Here is a 17158-nt window from a genome sequence, read left to right as displayed (position 1 = left end):
CTCACGAGTTCAACAAAAAAAGTGTCAAAGTGGATTTGTATTCTTAATACCGATTGGACTGTAAAATCATATCTTCAAAATATTTAATATGTTGAATTTAAATGATAGTCCCCTTATCAGTTCATGGATCACAGACTTCTCTAATCATCTCAGGCTCTGACGATAAGAGGGATTGATTCTTTAACCAGGTCACAAACCATGATTACTATGTAAAGTCTACAAGGAGAAAAAACTAAAGTCAAAGGAAAACCCCACGCTACCATCGACCGTCACACATTCCCAGTATCCCCACCCCAAGATCTGGATGATTGGTCTTCTTTTATCGCTGGTTTATTATGGGCGGAGGTTATGATGTTATGGGGAGACTGGGACGGGGGATATGATGTCATGAGGAGACGGGGTTTGGTATGATGTCATGGGGGGACCAGCGGGGTATGATGTCATGAGGAGACCGGGGGTATGATGTCATGGGGGGACCAGCGGGGTATGATGTCATGAGGAGACCGGGGGGGGGGGTATGATGTCATGGGGGGACCAGCGGGGTATGATGTCATGAGGAGACCAGGGGGGGGGGGCTATGATGTCATGGTATGATGTCATGAGGACACTCAGGTGGTATGATGTCATAGGGAGACAAGGGGGGCTTGGATGATGTCATGCTCTAGTTCCTCACTGAGTTGTTCAGGGATTCGGCGTCTGCGTCTATGTCCTCAAAGTCCTGCCGTTCACTGGACATGTGGATCTCTACTGTACTAGACTCTGAGCCACCTAGCGAGACAAAATAAGGCGGGGGAGGAGGGGTTACTTGGTGCGCCCTGACGGACGCCATCTTGAAATGGTCTCAAACCTAGATTACAACGTACACACACTTACCCTGAAAATGTATTTTGGGACTCTTTTTATAGTTTGTTGTGATTTGTGCTTTATCGTACCGCAACGTGGTTTTGTGCGAATAACAGGCTTTAGAGTGAACAAATACCGAAACAAACGACTGGAAAATTCAATTTTATTTCTTTGCAGATCAGTCACGTCATGAATCGTAAACCTAACAAAACATTTGCACGTTTATTTGCACAATACTCTGAAGGTTCACAAATAGTATAAAACGATTCGCCATAAATTAAAAGATACGAAAATCATCCCAAAATACATTTCATAATCAAACATAATTTATTAGAGCATAAATACGAACAATACAAAACACTCTCCTTCAAACCCAAAACACCACCTGCCCCCCCCCCCCCCTCACCAGCCCTGATACACAGGCGAGGAGCTAGCGTTAAAGCTCAGGCCGGTACCTTCTGAGTGTGCGCCCATAGAGTCGGAGGGCTGGAGGTCGTTCCCCGTCAGGTTCTTGTCGCCCTCCTGGATGTGGCTCTGGAACAGCAGCGTGCCCACCATGGGGTTGTAGCCCGTCCCGGCCCCGTTGGGGGCGGAGGTGGACATGGAGTCCCAGGCCCTCTCCTTCCGGCGCTGGAGGCTCAGGTCCACGTCCAGGCCGGTCCAGCCGCGGTGGGCCAGCGTGTTGAGGAAGGCCTGCATGGGATTCAGGATCCCCTGGGAGAAGGGCCGGGAAACCCCACAGGGTCAGGCTCAGAAACGTTCTTCATTAGAGAGAACTTAAGCCCGAGGGGAACAACGGGGTTCTGTACGCCCCACAAACGCAGTCGACGGGTCAGGTCGAGTTAGCGGGACGCTCCCACGGGACTCGACAACGTTAAACGCTGCATCACGCCTTGTTGTATACATTCATGCCTGGAGCAAGCTATGAGGTCACTGAGGTCTTTTGTAGAGCTAAAAAATAACCTAACATTAATACAACTGTGTACAAAATATGCAGTTCAGAACTAACTCGTTAAGTGCTTCATTCAGTTAAGCCTTGTTGCTTGGTGTCCGCCGTGTTTGACACAGATTAGTAAGTCCCTTTGGATAAAGGCGTCTGCTAAACGCCCTAAAGGTAAGCGTAGAGTTGGTACCATGAAGAACCAGGTGATGAGGGCGGCGTTGCGCACTGCCCGCAGGCTGCTGTCGCTGATGTCCGGCTGGACCTCCAGGAAGAAGAGCAGGCCCTCGTTGACGATGTTGGGGACCCAGCTGGGGGTCGCGGCCCGAGGGGGAGGAGGGGAGGGTAAACTCAGGGGAGCTCCATGTGAGAACATGAACAGAGATCGGGCCAACGCCGCCACTCACCAGACGCTGAAGACCAGCATTATCTTGAAGAAGCGTATTTTGATCTCGGTGGCGAGCCGCCTCTCGTTCTCCGTGTAGATGCCCTGTCGGCCCTTCAAGAGCGACGTGACTGAAGGAGAGAACGCAAAGATAGTGAGGATGAGATGCCACACGATGCCAAGTGCTATTTTTAAATGCACGTGACGTACAACAAAAAAAGTGCGTGCATTAAGTGAACGTAGAGTAGAGAGATCCTCATTCTCCCCGAGGAGGAAGTTCATATTTCAAATGAGTCAATAAACAAAGGCCAACCATTGAAACGTTAAACATATGAATTCGGACAACATAGAATCAATAAATCTAGAACTAGATCCAAACCACAGCAGTCCCACGAACCCTCCGCTCCACATTAACACCACAGCCTCGGGGCTGCAGCAACGATCAGACGTGTTCCTGCCCCGACCACGAGGTGCCCCTACACATGACCTCTGACCCTGAGCCCAGCGGGGGGTCTGACCTGCGGAGGTGGTCCGGATGAAGAAGATGGGGTTGGCGATGAGCACCAGCAGCATGGGGGCGTAGGTGGTGACGTAGTGCGGGATGGCGTGCTGCAGGCCGCTCTCACAGCTGGGAGCACAAGGTGAAGAGACGCGGAGAGAAGGTCACGACATCGGCTGAGGGTTCAACGCTCGGACCACGGCGTTCAGGGAGAGGTGAACGTGAATCAGGAAGTCAGTCAGGACCGTGTGAGTGACAGGACCCCTGTCCCACCACCAGGGGGCGATTGGTCAGCCCTGACAGGAAGTTTTTAAATCGAGCCTCTAGTGACATCATAGAGGGGCGTGTCCACAGGAGAACCACACATGGTCATAAAGATGAGGGCCCTTTAAAGCTTTTTATTTTTTTTAATTGTTCATCAGATTAAGCTAAATTTGCCCAAAGCTAGTCCCTCTCAAATTAACTTCAACATGAGTCACACGGCTGTAGTCTGACCCATCGCTCCGTCATGATGATGGTATGAAAGATAAAAAATAAAAAAAAAAGGCGCAAATCTGATCGTTCATGAACAGATGTTAGGAACCTCCGTCGTTCGGACCCCGGTCACATGACCTCATGGAAACAAAAACACTGCAGGAACCGACAGGAGGAGGCGGTGGTGGGGTGACCGGGTTTGTGTGTGTGTGTGTGTGTGTGTGTGTGCGTGCCTGCGTGTCTTACTCTGAGATGGAGGGGTAGTAGAGCATGGCAACACCTTCAGCACACAGCAGCAGGGCCAGCCCCCATGTGATCATGTGGTAGAGGATGATGGTGCTGCGGGGGGAGGGAGGGAGGGAGGGAGGGGGGGAGACGGGTCATGAGACCTGGCTGTGGACTCACAAGCCTGACAGGGCTCTCGGCTCCTGGCACGAGCGACCCGCACGGGACCGGCTAGCAGCCAATCCCACGGAGGGAGCAGTGATCAATGGAATAGATCGTTTCAGAATAGAAGAGTAGAACTTGTGAGATTTTGTCGTGAAAAACTGTAAAAGTGTACACAATGGTCAATGGACTGCCTTTATGTTCCGCTTTCCTAACCAGTAGCCACTCAAAGCACTTTACAATACCGCCAAACATTCACCCATTCATGCACGACTTCACACACCGACGGCAGGGTCAGCCACGCAGGGCGACAGCCAGCTCTTCATGAGCAGTTAGGATGAGGTGTCTTGCTCAGGGGCACCTCGGCACTCTTTCTCCAGAACAGAAATTACTCTGTGGGCCTGCGCTATGTGGCTTTGTGCTATTCGGTAATGCAAAGGGAATAGTTGGCTAATTCCTCCCCACAAAAAGAGAACAACCCCAGGGGAGAGCATGTAGAGGGGAATCCCATTCAAATATATTCTTCCTGAAACTGACGACATTTTGGTGTTTCTGGATGCACTTTCTCTTTCACGGTTCCTCCTTTCTCCTTTGTTTCACATTTACGTTTCAAACACACTTCCATTTTCTCGATTTTAGTCTCGCTTTCAATATTGAAACTTGCTCAGGGTAAAGTAGAGTACCCCCTGCAGTAGTCCAAAGTATCTCTGGGGATACGGGGACCCCAAATATATTTGACAACCACTGCTCTAGGTGACCATGATTCCTCCTAGTGTCTCTGGAGTTGTGCGCGGGGAGGCCCTTCAGAGAGAGACGATGGAGGCTGTTCCTACTGAAGGAGGAGGAGCAGGAGGAGAAGAAGCAGACGTGCTACCTGATCCCCGCGGAGGTCTTCACCACCAGGAACACGTCCACGGCGTAGCAGAAGGTCCACCAGAAGGAGGCGCTGAAGAACAGCTGGATCCACATCTGCACCGCACAGCGGAAAGAGGGGCGTCAACACTTCCTGCTTCAGCGGCGGTCGGGCCGACAGGTAAACAACAACAACACGCAAGGCGAGTAAACAACAGAACGTCCTCAACAAGATGGCGGAGGCTCTGGAGGACGCCGTGTTGCTCTATCTTCTAGATTGGTTCCTTCAGCTTTTGTGGCCTGTGGTGTAACACCGACATGTTTGAGATGTTCCTTAATACCACTGGGGAGCCATATATGTGCGTAAACAGGAGCATCTCTAGCGTAGACACAGTTCTCTCAGAATCAGAATGACTTTTATTACATCTTATTGTACAAGTACACAAGAGTACCTTTCTTAGGCTTGGTTCCTCAACAGCCACATAGCAGCAACAATAGAAATAAAGTAAATAAGAGTAAAAATAAGTAGTAATATAAGTAGCAGAAGTCGTGGTGCAAGGCACAGTTGATTCTAGTGCAAAAATGTTGTGGAAATTACAGAAATATGTTTTTAAATAATCTGTTTTCAGGGCTGATTGGTTATAAGCGAGATCCAGCAGTCTCATTGTTTCACCACCAGTTGTTTCACTGGAAGAGTGAGTGAAATATCAAAGGCTATTTATACGATTCGTTTGTCTTGTGTTGTGCTTGTGGGAAGTCAGGTGGGAAGGAATCTTTTTTGTAAATGTCACGCATCACACACACACGCATTCAAACATATACACACACTGACACACAAACAGATATAAACTGACCCATACAGACACACACTGACACATACTGACACACACACACACTGATACACACAAAGACACACACACACACACACACACACACACACACACACACACATAGACACACAGACACACACAGACGTACCGCACTGCCCACACAGAAGACCTCCGGCCAGACATCGCTGCTGTTGTTGGCGGAGATCTTCTCCACGACGTTGGGAAGGCCAAGCCAGATGGACGACCGCACCACGATGCCTGGGAGGGGGGGCGAGGGGGGGGGAAGAACCCGGTTAACCACCACAGATAGAGGCATGGCGTCCCTAACCCTAGTCTAGAAGCGTACCCCAATTATCTTCTCTGCGTGGACCATCCATACACTTTATCTTCTCTCCTGGCTTTGTACTGTGGGCTCATGTTTGTTATAGAGGTGGGATACGTATAGATGTGTTGTGTTGTGTGTCTGCATGCTGGCTGCTGGAACGCCTGCATTTCCCTTCGGGGATGAATAAAGTATACCTTATCTTTATCTTATCTTATCTTCTCCATCATGAGGGGAGCTCTTTAGGGGGATAGGCGTGCCATAATATCCAGCTTTGAGACTGTAAGCGCTTTACAAATCGTCTTGACTTCCTGCAGTGGGGGTCAGTTGAAAAACAAAGCACGCTTTCAATTAACACCTAATTAAAGGGAAGGGTTTGAGCTCCGGCTGGATTGTAAAGCGCTCCGTTAATTGGATTGTGTAATGGGGTACTTTTAATTGAAGGGGGAGGTAATGGAAACTCTAAAGGTCTACAGTTTTCTTTTACGAGTGTAGTTTAGGTTCTTCCTCTAAATAGCCAGCTGCTGCACCCGGGCTCGGAGTATAAAAGCGTAGCGTGGTACGGGCCACATGTTGGCTTGGCCTTTAGTTCGCCTGGGCTTTAGTTACCCAACTTACTTCTCCAAACACATCGCTCTGTGCTGGAACACTTCCTCACAATGACTGGTTCAGGTTCAATCACAAAGAGATGTCAATGAATAGGCCGTTCTTATTCAATCAAGGTTTTTCATTTACATATTTGGTTGGACTTTATAATAACGGGGACGCTTATTACATAATCCTGTTCGTTGAACTTGAACTTCATCCACCTCCATTTGCGATTAGAGCACGTTGTTGGACGACAGGCGAAGTCATCACAAAGCAAGTCCACTTTAGAGAGAATAAAGAGCTGAGGCGTGCTTTTATTAAATTGTCCCTAGAGACTCACTCTGATGGTCTCAATACAATACAGGGCCGATTAACGACTAGCCTACTTCATTCTACAGACAGAACATTTTTCTTGTAGACTGAATTAATGTGATAAATGCAAAATAATGGGTTAACCTTAATCCAGAAGTTCCTGCGCATTGCGCAATAAAGACGTGGACATCGTCGCGCAGCCTGTGTCTACACAACACGTGACGGTCAGGTCGTTGACGTCCACCTACACGCCCACCCTGGTCCCCGGAGCGTCTCTGCTCACCTGTCTCTTACCTGTGCATCCCAGGATGTCGCAGATGCTGATGATGAAGAGGATCCGGGAGGAGGACGCGGGCTTCGGGATGGGGTAGGGCCCGAGTCTGCGGTAACCCCTCCGCTTCGGGAGGATCTGCAGGATGGTGAAGATCAGACTGAGGCTCGCGCTGCCCACGCTCAGCGCGCTGAACAGCTGGGGCTGGAAGGAGACCACGAAGTCCGTGGCCGGGTCTCTGTTGGGACAGCAGAAGGTCTCCAGCCGCGGGGACGCCATCGGACTGGTACCGGGAGACCGGCAGACGGCGTCAGAGGGGAAGGAAATGAAAAGGGCGAAATGTGTGTGAGTCCATGGCCTGAGTCACCAGAGAGAGAGAGGGGAAGCACGGGTTTGGAGCATCATGTGCTTCTGTTTAATCCCCCCCCCCCATCACCTCATTCCCCCCAGTCATGGCTTAACCATGCAGGCCCATTCCTCAGAGGACCGACAAAGGCCTGTTGTTTGACAGGAGGGGAGGGGATACGTCTTGTTTCATTGATGTTTGGTCAGGTTCCATGTTTTAATATCTGACTAAACAGCGAAACCTGACATGGTTGCGCGGATATTCAATTAAGACTAAATAAAGGAAGGTTGAGAATAGTCCAGTTTTCTCTGGACCAGGACCAAGTCCTAAATGTATAAATGTATCATTATGATCCGATTTGCACTGTTTTTCTGTAATGTGTTATTTGATTAGCATCATTTTCCATCCGATATGCCGTCAATAAAGCAAACATAAGGCTTCGTCCTGACGACCAGACGACTACTGGCCCCAGATCAGAGGCAAATTAAAGCTGATTCATACAGCAAACAAAACGTCAAGGTTTGTATTGATCCTCTTTTATTCAGCCGAAAGCATCCACTGGGTTTGAACAGCGGCCCCCACAGCCACGTCCAGCTCCCCAGGCCACCAGACAAAAGGTCGCTAAAGGATAACGTCTTGGCCGCGGGGTTCTGCGGCTGGTTCCTCTCCGTCATCTCCTCTTCGGCGTCATCTGCTGGCCGAGGTGTGTCTGGCATGCCGGGAATGCACTGGAATTGAAATGCATGACCTGACATGCGAGGAGGAGGCAAACCATTTGAACACAACCCTAACATGATCAAGTCACAAGTCTCACTAACTAATTCATTTACTTAATAATTCAGACCTATTTATGTATTTATTTTGAACTGAATGGTCCTCATAAACCACAGCCTAGATAATCGTATCTAGGGCAGGGATTTTTTGAATTTCTCGTTTTTATTTCAACTGCTTTAACCTCCGGGAGGCTATTGACGTGATAATCACTAACCGGGCTGTTGACTCTGGCCTGACCAGCAGGTCAACATTGGAGAACTTCTTGTTCCAGGTCCTATCCAGTCAGGCCTGCAACGACAACCACCTCAATACACCCCCCCTCCTCTCCCTCCTCTTCCCCCTCCCCCTCTTCTTCCTCCCCCTCTCCTCTCCTCCCTCCCTCCCTGTCCTCTCCCCCCTCTCCCTCCTCCCCCTCCCCCCTCCTCCCCCCCCCCCCTGTTCCCTCCCCCGGGCTGCAGGCTCTGTGTGTTGACGGGCGGGTGTCCCGTTACAGACCTGTAGAACAGGAACCAGCCGCCCTGCAGCGGTCTTACGCCCCGGCCGGCACACTGAGAGTACTTCCTGGCTGGCAGACCGGGGAAGGAAGTGACATCAGAAGGTCTGCTCCCACCTTCCACTAGGAACACCACAGACACACACAGAGGCACACGCAGACACACAGACACACACAGACGCACACACGTATACAGACACAGACAAACATAACCACGGACACACACACACACACACAGACGTACACAGACACAGACGTACACAGACACACACGCAGACGCACACGCAGACACACACACACACACACACACACACACACACACACACACACACACACACACACACACACACACACACACACACACACACACACACACACACCAGAGCGTGTAGGTGGAGGGTCTTGGAGCGGTCATGTCAGGGGGGAGCTGGGACCAGGAACATGGTGCGTTTCAGCGACCTGGACCCGTGGTGTTCTTCTCCAACCCTCTGATGAGTGGTGAGTCCTGTGGCTGGAACGCCTCTTAGACGCTCAGGCACGCACACACACGCACGCTCATACACGCACACACACATGTATCTATACACATGTTTATGTCTATGTATATGTGTATATGTATATTACTATGCTTGTGTATTTTCCCGAGACAAAGGAATTTTGAATTCCTGTCTACCTGTCTGTCTGTCTGTCTCCCTGTCTGTATACCTGTCTGTCTCCCTATACCTGTCTGTCTGTCTGTCTGTCTGTCTGTCTGTCTGTCTGTCTACCTGTCTGTCTGTCTGATATATCTGCCAACTAATAATCAACTATTATCAATACGAAATAAATCAACAAAAATACATAGCGTTTATCCTCGTTTAATTGTGTGATATACTTGTCACCAGTGGCGAAGCTAGACCCTATCGTTTTGACCTCAAATCTAATATTCAACCTTTTTTTTTTTTTACACAAGCAATGAGAGAATGGATGCTGTCCACTAATGAACAGGCACAAATGGGCTAGGGAAATCAAGCGCAACCTTCCTGCAGGAACCTCTAACCTCTGATTGGTGGGTGGGCGTCTCCTGTTTGACAAAACCAAAAAGGCAGCACGAGCACACTTAACATAGTTTCTGCTGTTTTGACTGTCAAAAAGGCTTAGTCTTTATCAGAAAATCCACGATTTCCAGCAGTGTTATAACATGACCAGCTAATAATAATAATAATAATAATCATTTTAAAACTTTGACATAATCTGTCAGATGACTATTAAATGACAGTTGACTACAAGGCGATTCTATCTATGCCTCCTCTTGAATTGCTTCATGTTTTAGTCTGCAGGGGCTTGTAATGCTGCGTAGCATGATAAGCATGATAAGATGCAAGGAGTAGAAAAAGTTGATATGGGCTCTAATTTTCAGTTGAAAAAAAAAGCTGGCATTATTTTTATCAGCTGAGGGCATGTTCATTGCCATAACAACGTGAGCTAATCAACAAGTACAACATGTCAGAAGTTTTATAAAAATGTATGGGTCCCTGACAGTGAGACAACGTAGTTTATTGCTCCCGAAATAGTGGTATGTTTCTCATATTATTAATCTAGTACATGTTGTAACAATGTGTTTCAAAATATATGGTCATTTTTGAGTGAAACTTACACAAAGGAAATTTAAAATACCTCAAATTTGTTATTCCAGATCACATCCATTGATTATTCCTTCATCCAAACAGTCTTTTTTCCTTTCATCACTTTAGTGATTCAGAACTGCATTTTTTAGCTGACACTGCCAGCTATCGGCTTAGACACACAACAGCATAGTAACTAAGGAAATAAAGGTTGTGGAATCAAAAACTCTTGGACAGGAAATGTTATATACTTCATGTACCCCTGAGGCTTCCTGGGCTTGAGCCCCCCCAAAAGAAGAATCGAGAATCGCCCCTGCTTGTCACTGCCATCAACAATTTAAAAGCGTCTGAACGTCAATGATTGGGCTAGGCTAGTTATTGGTCATTCGAAATAAAGCCCTCCTCCAAGTCAGGGGCGCCGGCCACGTTGAAGTCAATGTAAGCTCGCTAACATTTTGCTGTCTATCAAGCAGAGACAGCTTTTCATTGGCGCAAGAAAATTCGCCCTCGGATCGCACCATCGTGCGCCCCAGGCCAATGGTATCTGATTGGCCTGGGATTATTATTAGGCCTACATATCATATATATACTTTAATAGTGGAAAACAGCTGATCACCTTTAGCCTAGATGTTATTTGCCATGTGGCACCAGTGAGTGAGTCCAGTCCATTCCCATCTGATGTGTCACACCAGTAAGAGAGTCCAGTCTACTCCCATTTTGATGTACTCTCTGAAGACAATGCTTACATTCACACGTGTGCATCATCTCTGTTTGTATAAGGATAATATATGTTCTAAGGTCACATTGGGATCCAGAAGACATGAGAATATACTGACATCCACACAGTGTGACCCAGAAAAACATTCTATGCATATCAATATTTGATGAAAGTCCAACTTTGTATTGAGTGAAGGATTGGGGATATAAGGAGCTGTCCGGGATTCATTCAGTAGTGTGTATTCGCGGATACCATTCGGCTTTGTTGTCTCTCGTTTGCGGATGACAATAAACTCTCCATCTATACTTGACCTGGACTCTCAGATTCTTCTTTGCTTATAGCTAGTTGAAGTGAATTAGATAAGTTGTTATTATTAATGCCACCACACTACATGTAGAGAAGAGATATATCGCTAACTAGTCTCGCAAAGCCAGACCAAACTACAGCAAGTAGAATGGTCTGGAACCACGCTATTTAGAGCCGTCTATCCAGGGGGAAACTGGGCTGGCCTGTTTTTATTTCTTTAAACCAATTACAATCGTCTAGGGCGGGGCTAACCCCGGGAAGCAGCAGCGGTGTCCATCCGAAAACAGGCAAGAACATCTTTGTTCCTCAGCAAATGCTGCAAGCAAATCTTTTGAAGTTCTTTGCAATTTTCGACGGAAAGAGCCAAACATACTAGCTTTACAGCGCCGTCAAAGTCCTCTTCAAAACTCGCCATACTGCCTAGTTTCCGAGTTTGAGGGGGAGCACACTACGGGAACGCCAGCAACAGGAAGGGGAGGAGTAGCGGTGGATCCGACGCTGTCCATTTCCGCTCAGCCAGACTAATCGCTAACTTGCAGAGTTGTAAGCACTTTCCACCCTTTTCGGTCGAGGAATTGGACTCCCCAAGCAATGTTATACTTAAAAGGAGCAAGTAAGTTACATATTAATTTAGTCTTTCGGCCTGTAGCATATTAACAAAATGAAGCAACCGTCCCTTATTTCCAACTGCATTTGAAGTAGACATTGAGACACACAAAAAATGGACGCTATAGGACAATGATCATGATTGGTCTCAATATCAGAATAACAACAATGGGTCAAATAGCAATGGCTGGTGGAATGGCCATAGTAGGTCTGTATATGCAATGTAAGCTTGTCCAGGCCCTGCAAGTCAGGATGTAGGCTATGAATCTGAATGAATAGTAGGTAAATAGGTAGTGGCCATCCCCAAAATGCACCAGAATACAGGAAATCAAATCTATTAAATTCAAAAAATTGTATGGGGGGGGGGGGGATCCTGTCTATACTGTGCCCCACCAACATTTTTGATCAACAGCCACCACTCATGCTATCTTGTCTCTGTGATGTCTGACTGGTTTCCATCTTGTCTCTGTCCGTCTGTCCCCAGACGGTGCGTCCGACTGGTCTCCGGTCCACGATGCGTCTTTCAACGGCCGTCCCGTCGCTCTGCAGTCGCTGCTCAGCCAGGTGAGGCCGTGACCACACCCCCCGCTACTATGACCCCGCCCCTCCAACGACCCCGCCCCCTCCCGCGACCCCGCCTCCTCCCGCAACCCCGCCCCCTTCCGTGACCCCGCCTCCTCCCGCGAACCCGCCCCCTCTCGCAACTCCACCCCCTCCTATGACCCCACCACCCCTCCCGCGACCCCTCCCCCAATCCCACCCCCTCCCGCGACACCACCCCCTCCCGCGACCCCAGCCCCCTCCCGTGGTGTAGACTGACTCTGACTCTGTGGTGATCTCCTCAGGGGGCGTGTGCTAACCTGGCCACGCTGGAGCAGGTGTCGCCCCTCCTGGGGGCGTGTCAGCGGGGCCACGCCCTCTGCGCTCGCCTCCTGATCCAGAACGGAGCTCATGTCAGTAAGATCTGCTCACCATCACCAAAACTCACCATTGGTTCCTTGCACGTGTATGGCCGGCCGTTTGGTCCTTTAAGGCGCTTAGCCTCCCTCGGCATATTACCGAGTCTTATCGGTGAAAATGTAATTCTCACTACTCATAAAGTCTTAGCATTACAACTTTCATTCTTGCAAGTGAGAATGGACGCAGAGTGAAGCTAGACAATTTAAAGCACAAACTGCCTGCCATACGTGTTTCTCATGTTTACTGGTCTAACCAGACCCTAGCATACATGTTTACTCTATCAGTGATGTAGTCAAACATGAACCCCATATACTGCAATCAATGGCTGTTCTGGCCTTGTGGACCACATCAATTATTGTTGGATTTAACTACATGGTGGAAGCGATTAGTTGGAGATTAACCCAAAATAATGCCTGACACACACACACACACACACACACACACACACACACACACACACACACACACACACACACACACACACACACACACACACACACACACACGCACGAATGAGAAACACACACACATCAAGTGTCTTTGTGTACACGCATGCATAGTCATGCAAGCTTGCATATTAACTATGAGACAAACGCCACCACTGTTTCTCTCAACATAACACACATGCTCAATCGCATGACCGTTTTGGATCACAGCATCATTTCAATACGCTTCTTGTATTAAATGAGTACAATGGCAACAACCTTGATATTACACTATACCTCCAGACATGTTTCTTCCCAGATGTCCTAAACATAAAAGATCATAGACTGTAAGAGTTGATTTATATAGAATGTGACTAGAGCAAAGCTATCCCTGCCCTAAAACTGCCCTAAAAGATGCGGGAATAAATGAGACAGGCGAATCCATGAGGCAATCGATCGGAAAAAATAAGTTTGTGAAAATGATTCAGATTTAACTGTAGCTCCGACTCTAGCCACTAGGAGCAGCTCATGAGAAACGTACATAGTGCAGCTTTAACTCCCCGACAGACCGCCCTGTCTGACCTGCTGCTCCACAGGTGAACTCTGCCACGCTGGACGGATCAACCCCCCTATCAGAGGCCTGCGCTGGGGGTCACCTGACCTGCGTGTCACTGCTCCTGCAGCACGGGGCCACGCCCCTGGGACCGGGTGGCCACGCCCCCTCCCCCATACACATAGCCGCCGCCAAAGGTCAGAGATCACACATTCCTGCGTTCTGCACGACAATCTAAAATTAAATTGTGTCCTCAAAAGGTAGACTCCCCCCAGGGCTCATATGGGTGCTGATGACTCCTATGGGTGCTGATGACTCCTATGGGTGCTGATGACTGCTGTGGGTGCTGATGACTCCTATGGGTGCTGATGACTCCTGTGGGTGCTGATGACTCCTGTGGGTGCTGATGACTGCTGTGGGTGCTGATTACTCCTATGGGTGCTGATGAGTCCTATGGGTCCTGATGACTCCTATGGGTGCTGATGAATCCTATGATGACTGCTCTATGGGTGCTGATGACTCTTATGGGTGCTGATGACTCCTATGATGACTCCTATGGGTGCTGATGACTCCTATGGGTGCTGATGACTCCTATGGGTGCTGATCACTGCTCTGTTGGTGCAGGTCACCAGGAGTGCGTCTCCGTCCTGGTGGAGCACGGTGCTGACGTAGATCTGCACCGGGACCTCTCAGGCTCGCCCCTCTGCGCCGCCGTGGCCAATCAGCACCTGAGTACCGTCAGGAGCCTGCTGCAGCAGGGTGAGGCTCCCCCCCCCACCCCCCGCAGAGTGGGGTTGGAGGCTGAATCAGTCAGACAGAATGAGGTGTGATGGTGCGATCCATTTGTATGGTACGCCCACCCGTACAAGTCGTAAGGTGAAAATCTCCCAGCTATCCTGCGGCATTTCAAGGAGGCATGCCCCCTTTTGATTCGCTCTACTCTGTCTGCTTTCAGAACAACGAGTGGGAAGGTTGATGTTATGACCAAAAGGGGGCGTGCCTCTGTGAAATGCCGCAAGACAGCTGGGAGATTTCACATCTTACGGCTCGTACCCAGTGGCGGTTCTACGTCCAGTTGCGCCCCGGGCAAGACTATCTTCAAGCGGGGGGAACCCGTTGAAGATAGTCACCACTACTGCCCTGCACTCTGCCGCCCCCTTCAGGCGCCAGTGTGAACAGCAGCCTGGACGGTGACTCCCCGCTGCACACGGCGGCCCGTCAGTCCAGCCCGGAGATGGTGTCCGTCCTGATGGAGCACGGGGCCGACTGCTCCGTCAGGAACCCACAGGGAAAACGGCCCGTTGACCTCGCGCCTCCCAATAGCCTGGCGGAGAGGATGCTGGGAAAATCAAGAGGTATCCATAACATCTAAACGGCGCTGCTCCGCCTCTTCCATCCCCTAACCCGATCACATAACCCAAGAATAACAACAACTTCTACTCCCACTTGGTGTCTGCCAGGAGTGCCGTGTCTAAAGCAGATATGTCGGCTAAGCATCAGGAGGTTCCTGGACAAGGAAAGAATGGGTGCTATTTGTGGACTAGACATACCAGTAGAGTTGAGAGACTATCTTCTGTACCGGACAGCCCCCCCCCCGGTCTGCCGGAGAGTGTGAGTCTGTCTGGCACTCAGCCGGCTCTCTCAGCGTCACCCGTTCATGGAGTTCTGCGTGTGGCCACTAGGGGGCGAACTTGAGTCGCTGTAAACCCCCTGATTGTTTGTGGCTATAACGGTAGCAATATTTTTTCACAATTGTAATAAACTTCTGTGTGGACAAAACGTTATTTCATGTTATTTTCAAGCTTTTGTTTTTACGAGAGTAACGTAGATGTGAATGCATTTGAAATGTATTCATGAATCATCTTCATCAGCCCGGTTTATCTCAACGTCAACACACAAGAACACATCGCGCTGGACCTCGCATCTGAGTCTCCTAAAACAGACACTGATCCTCTCGGCCACATCTGTCTGTGGAAATCGACAGGAAGTCGCCGTCAATAGAAGCATCGACGTGGAACTCGGTATTTTTAGCCGCAGTTTGTTTTCAAACTTAAAGCGCTCACTAAGCAAAGCCCTCCGGATCGCTTTAGAGCGATCGTTTACACACGAAGACAAACACAAACACACACATGCAGACAAACACACACACACACACACAGGCAGTCAAACACACGCACACAAACACACACACGAACACGCACGCGCACACACTGAGAATGATCATTGACTAAATATTATGGGACGTGTTTATCTGCGTCCGCAGGCCCGTGTGGCTGCAGGGTCTTCTTGTTTGGTGTCATGGCTGAAGAGTCAGAGATTAGCCAGTCCGGAGATCAGCCAGGGGTCACTGTAGCGAGGCCCCTGGAGCTCAACCAGGGGGCCCCTCTGCCGGTCTGGCCCTCAGCCCTCCTCTGGTCCATGTTGAAGTGATGTTTTGGTCCACTTCATTTTGGCCCTTTCGTCCTTTATTAGTTCAATGAATAATTCAAAAACCACAGTCTGCTGTCGCTCATTTGAAGCAAAAACAGAAATGTTTTGTATCCTATAATTAACAAAGGGTTTATCGATGTGTGGTCTAGTGTGTGTCTGGATGTGAATGTGTATGCAAATATTCATATGTTTGTGTGTAGGCAGATATAGGCATACATATTTCTAAGTATGTTTGTGTGTATGCATGTATGTAAGCGTCGGTGTGTGTGTGTGTGTGTGTGTGTGTGTGTGTGCTTGTATGTAAACGTGCGTGTGTGTAATCATGTATGCATGTAGTACATCCGTGCTCTGTACATCATACCCAGCTCTACATGTGTAGCCTTCAGCCAGCGCTCTGTGACCTTTGACCTCTCGGGGTCTGACTCCTACGTGCTCCGCGTCCTCCTCGTGTTCATCAGCGAGGAGGAGCAGGAAGTGAGAAGGAGCAGGAAGTGAGGAGGGGCAGGAAGTGAGGAGACGGCTTCAGGAGTGACGGACTCCGAGCAGCCAATCAGCAGAGAGGGGCTGAGAGACTGCAGAGTGACCCTCCTCTCAATCACAATCCAGCCCAGTGGGACGCGCTCTGTCCCACTGGGAACCGCTCTGTCCCAGTGAGAACCCGTCTGTCCCAGTAGGACCCTTTCTGTCCCAGTAGGACCCGTTCTGTCCCAGTAGGACCTGCTCTGTCCCAGTAGTACCCGTTCTGTCCCAGTCTCCTTACGTCGTTTTCTCATTCATCTGTTCTACCAAGAGTCACTTCTCACAGAGGTGACGTCGAAGGACAGTGACAGGAACCGCTGATCGCTGATCGCTGATCAGTGAATACTGAACACAGCCCGCGAGGCTTCCCCCCCCTCCCCCGCGGGGTCCGAGCCCCCCCCCCCCCCAGGCCGCCCCTGTCCCCTCATAAACGGGCCGCTCTCCAAACGGCAGCAGTGATCCAGAGGGTGGTCCTCAGAGACAGAACCCCCCCCCCCCCACACACACCCGCCATCTTGTTACCTCAATACTCATTAACTGGCCATCGATCCTCCGCTCCCCCAGTTCCACCTGAAGAGACCTAAATCACTCGGCGCTCGCCCCAGCACCCCGGGAGGCCGCCTCACCCCCCCCCCCCCGCTTTCCCATCTCCGTTTTATATCCTCTTTGGCCGACGGGTGTTTAATGTGCGATCGATGGGCTGGAGGACTTCCTGTCTCGG

General features: G+C 49.6%; 2 protein-coding genes across 2 annotated transcripts; one reads left to right on the top strand and one right to left on the bottom strand.

Moving 5' to 3' along the window:
- Window positions 1-617: 617 nt before the first annotated feature.
- gpr143 (G protein-coupled receptor 143) lies at window positions 618-7060 on the bottom strand. The gene is made up of 9 exons (XM_056580004.1): window positions 6727-7060; window positions 5359-5468; window positions 4403-4497; window positions 3388-3480; window positions 2687-2796; window positions 2191-2299; window positions 1977-2094; window positions 1299-1557; window positions 618-768 (listed from the first exon to the last, which is right to left on the bottom strand). The coding sequence occupies exons 1-9, from the start codon at window positions 6980-6982 to the stop codon at window positions 662-664; spliced, it is 1257 nt and encodes a 418-aa protein (XP_056435979.1). The 5' UTR covers window positions 6983-7060; the 3' UTR covers window positions 618-661.
- A 1269-nt stretch (window positions 7061-8329) lies between these two features.
- LOC130372933 (ankyrin repeat and SOCS box protein 9-like) lies at window positions 8330-15257 on the top strand. The gene is made up of 7 exons (XM_056579070.1): window positions 8330-8814; window positions 12035-12114; window positions 12396-12503; window positions 13532-13685; window positions 14113-14247; window positions 14652-14843; window positions 14949-15257. The coding sequence occupies exons 1-7, from the start codon at window positions 8730-8732 to the stop codon at window positions 15101-15103; spliced, it is 909 nt and encodes a 302-aa protein (XP_056435045.1). The 5' UTR covers window positions 8330-8729; the 3' UTR covers window positions 15104-15257.
- Window positions 15258-17158: the final 1901 nt, after the last annotated feature.

The sequence above is a fragment of the Gadus chalcogrammus genome, chromosome 20 (assembly GCF_026213295.1).
Source record: "Gadus chalcogrammus isolate NIFS_2021 chromosome 20, NIFS_Gcha_1.0, whole genome shotgun sequence".
NCBI classification, from domain to species: domain Eukaryota; kingdom Metazoa; phylum Chordata; class Actinopteri; order Gadiformes; family Gadidae; genus Gadus; species Gadus chalcogrammus.
The sequence above is the reverse complement of the archived record's forward strand: the minus strand, read 5'-3'. Positions and strand labels throughout refer to the sequence as shown.

Coding starts and splice junctions, on each gene's coding strand:
- gpr143 (XM_056580004.1), bottom strand. CDS start 6,982: ATGGCGTCCCCGCGGCTGGAGACCTTCTGCTGTCCCAACAGAGACCCG. Junction 3,481..4,402: donor AAGACCTCCGCGGGGATCAG/GTAGCACGTCTG, acceptor CTCCCCCCGCAG/CACCATCATCCTCTACCACA. Junction 2,797..3,387: donor TACTACCCCTCCATCTCAGA/GTAAGACACGCA, acceptor TTGTGCTCCCAG/CTGTGAGAGCGGCCTGCAGC.
- LOC130372933 (XM_056579070.1), top strand. CDS start 8,730: ATGTCAGGGGGGAGCTGGGACCAGGAACATGGTGCGTTTCAGCGACCT. Junction 12,504..13,531: donor TGATCCAGAACGGAGCTCAT/GTCAGTAAGATC, acceptor GCTGCTCCACAG/GTGAACTCTGCCACGCTGGA. Junction 14,248..14,651: donor CAGGAGCCTGCTGCAGCAGG/GTGAGGCTCCCC, acceptor CGCCCCCTTCAG/GCGCCAGTGTGAACAGCAGC.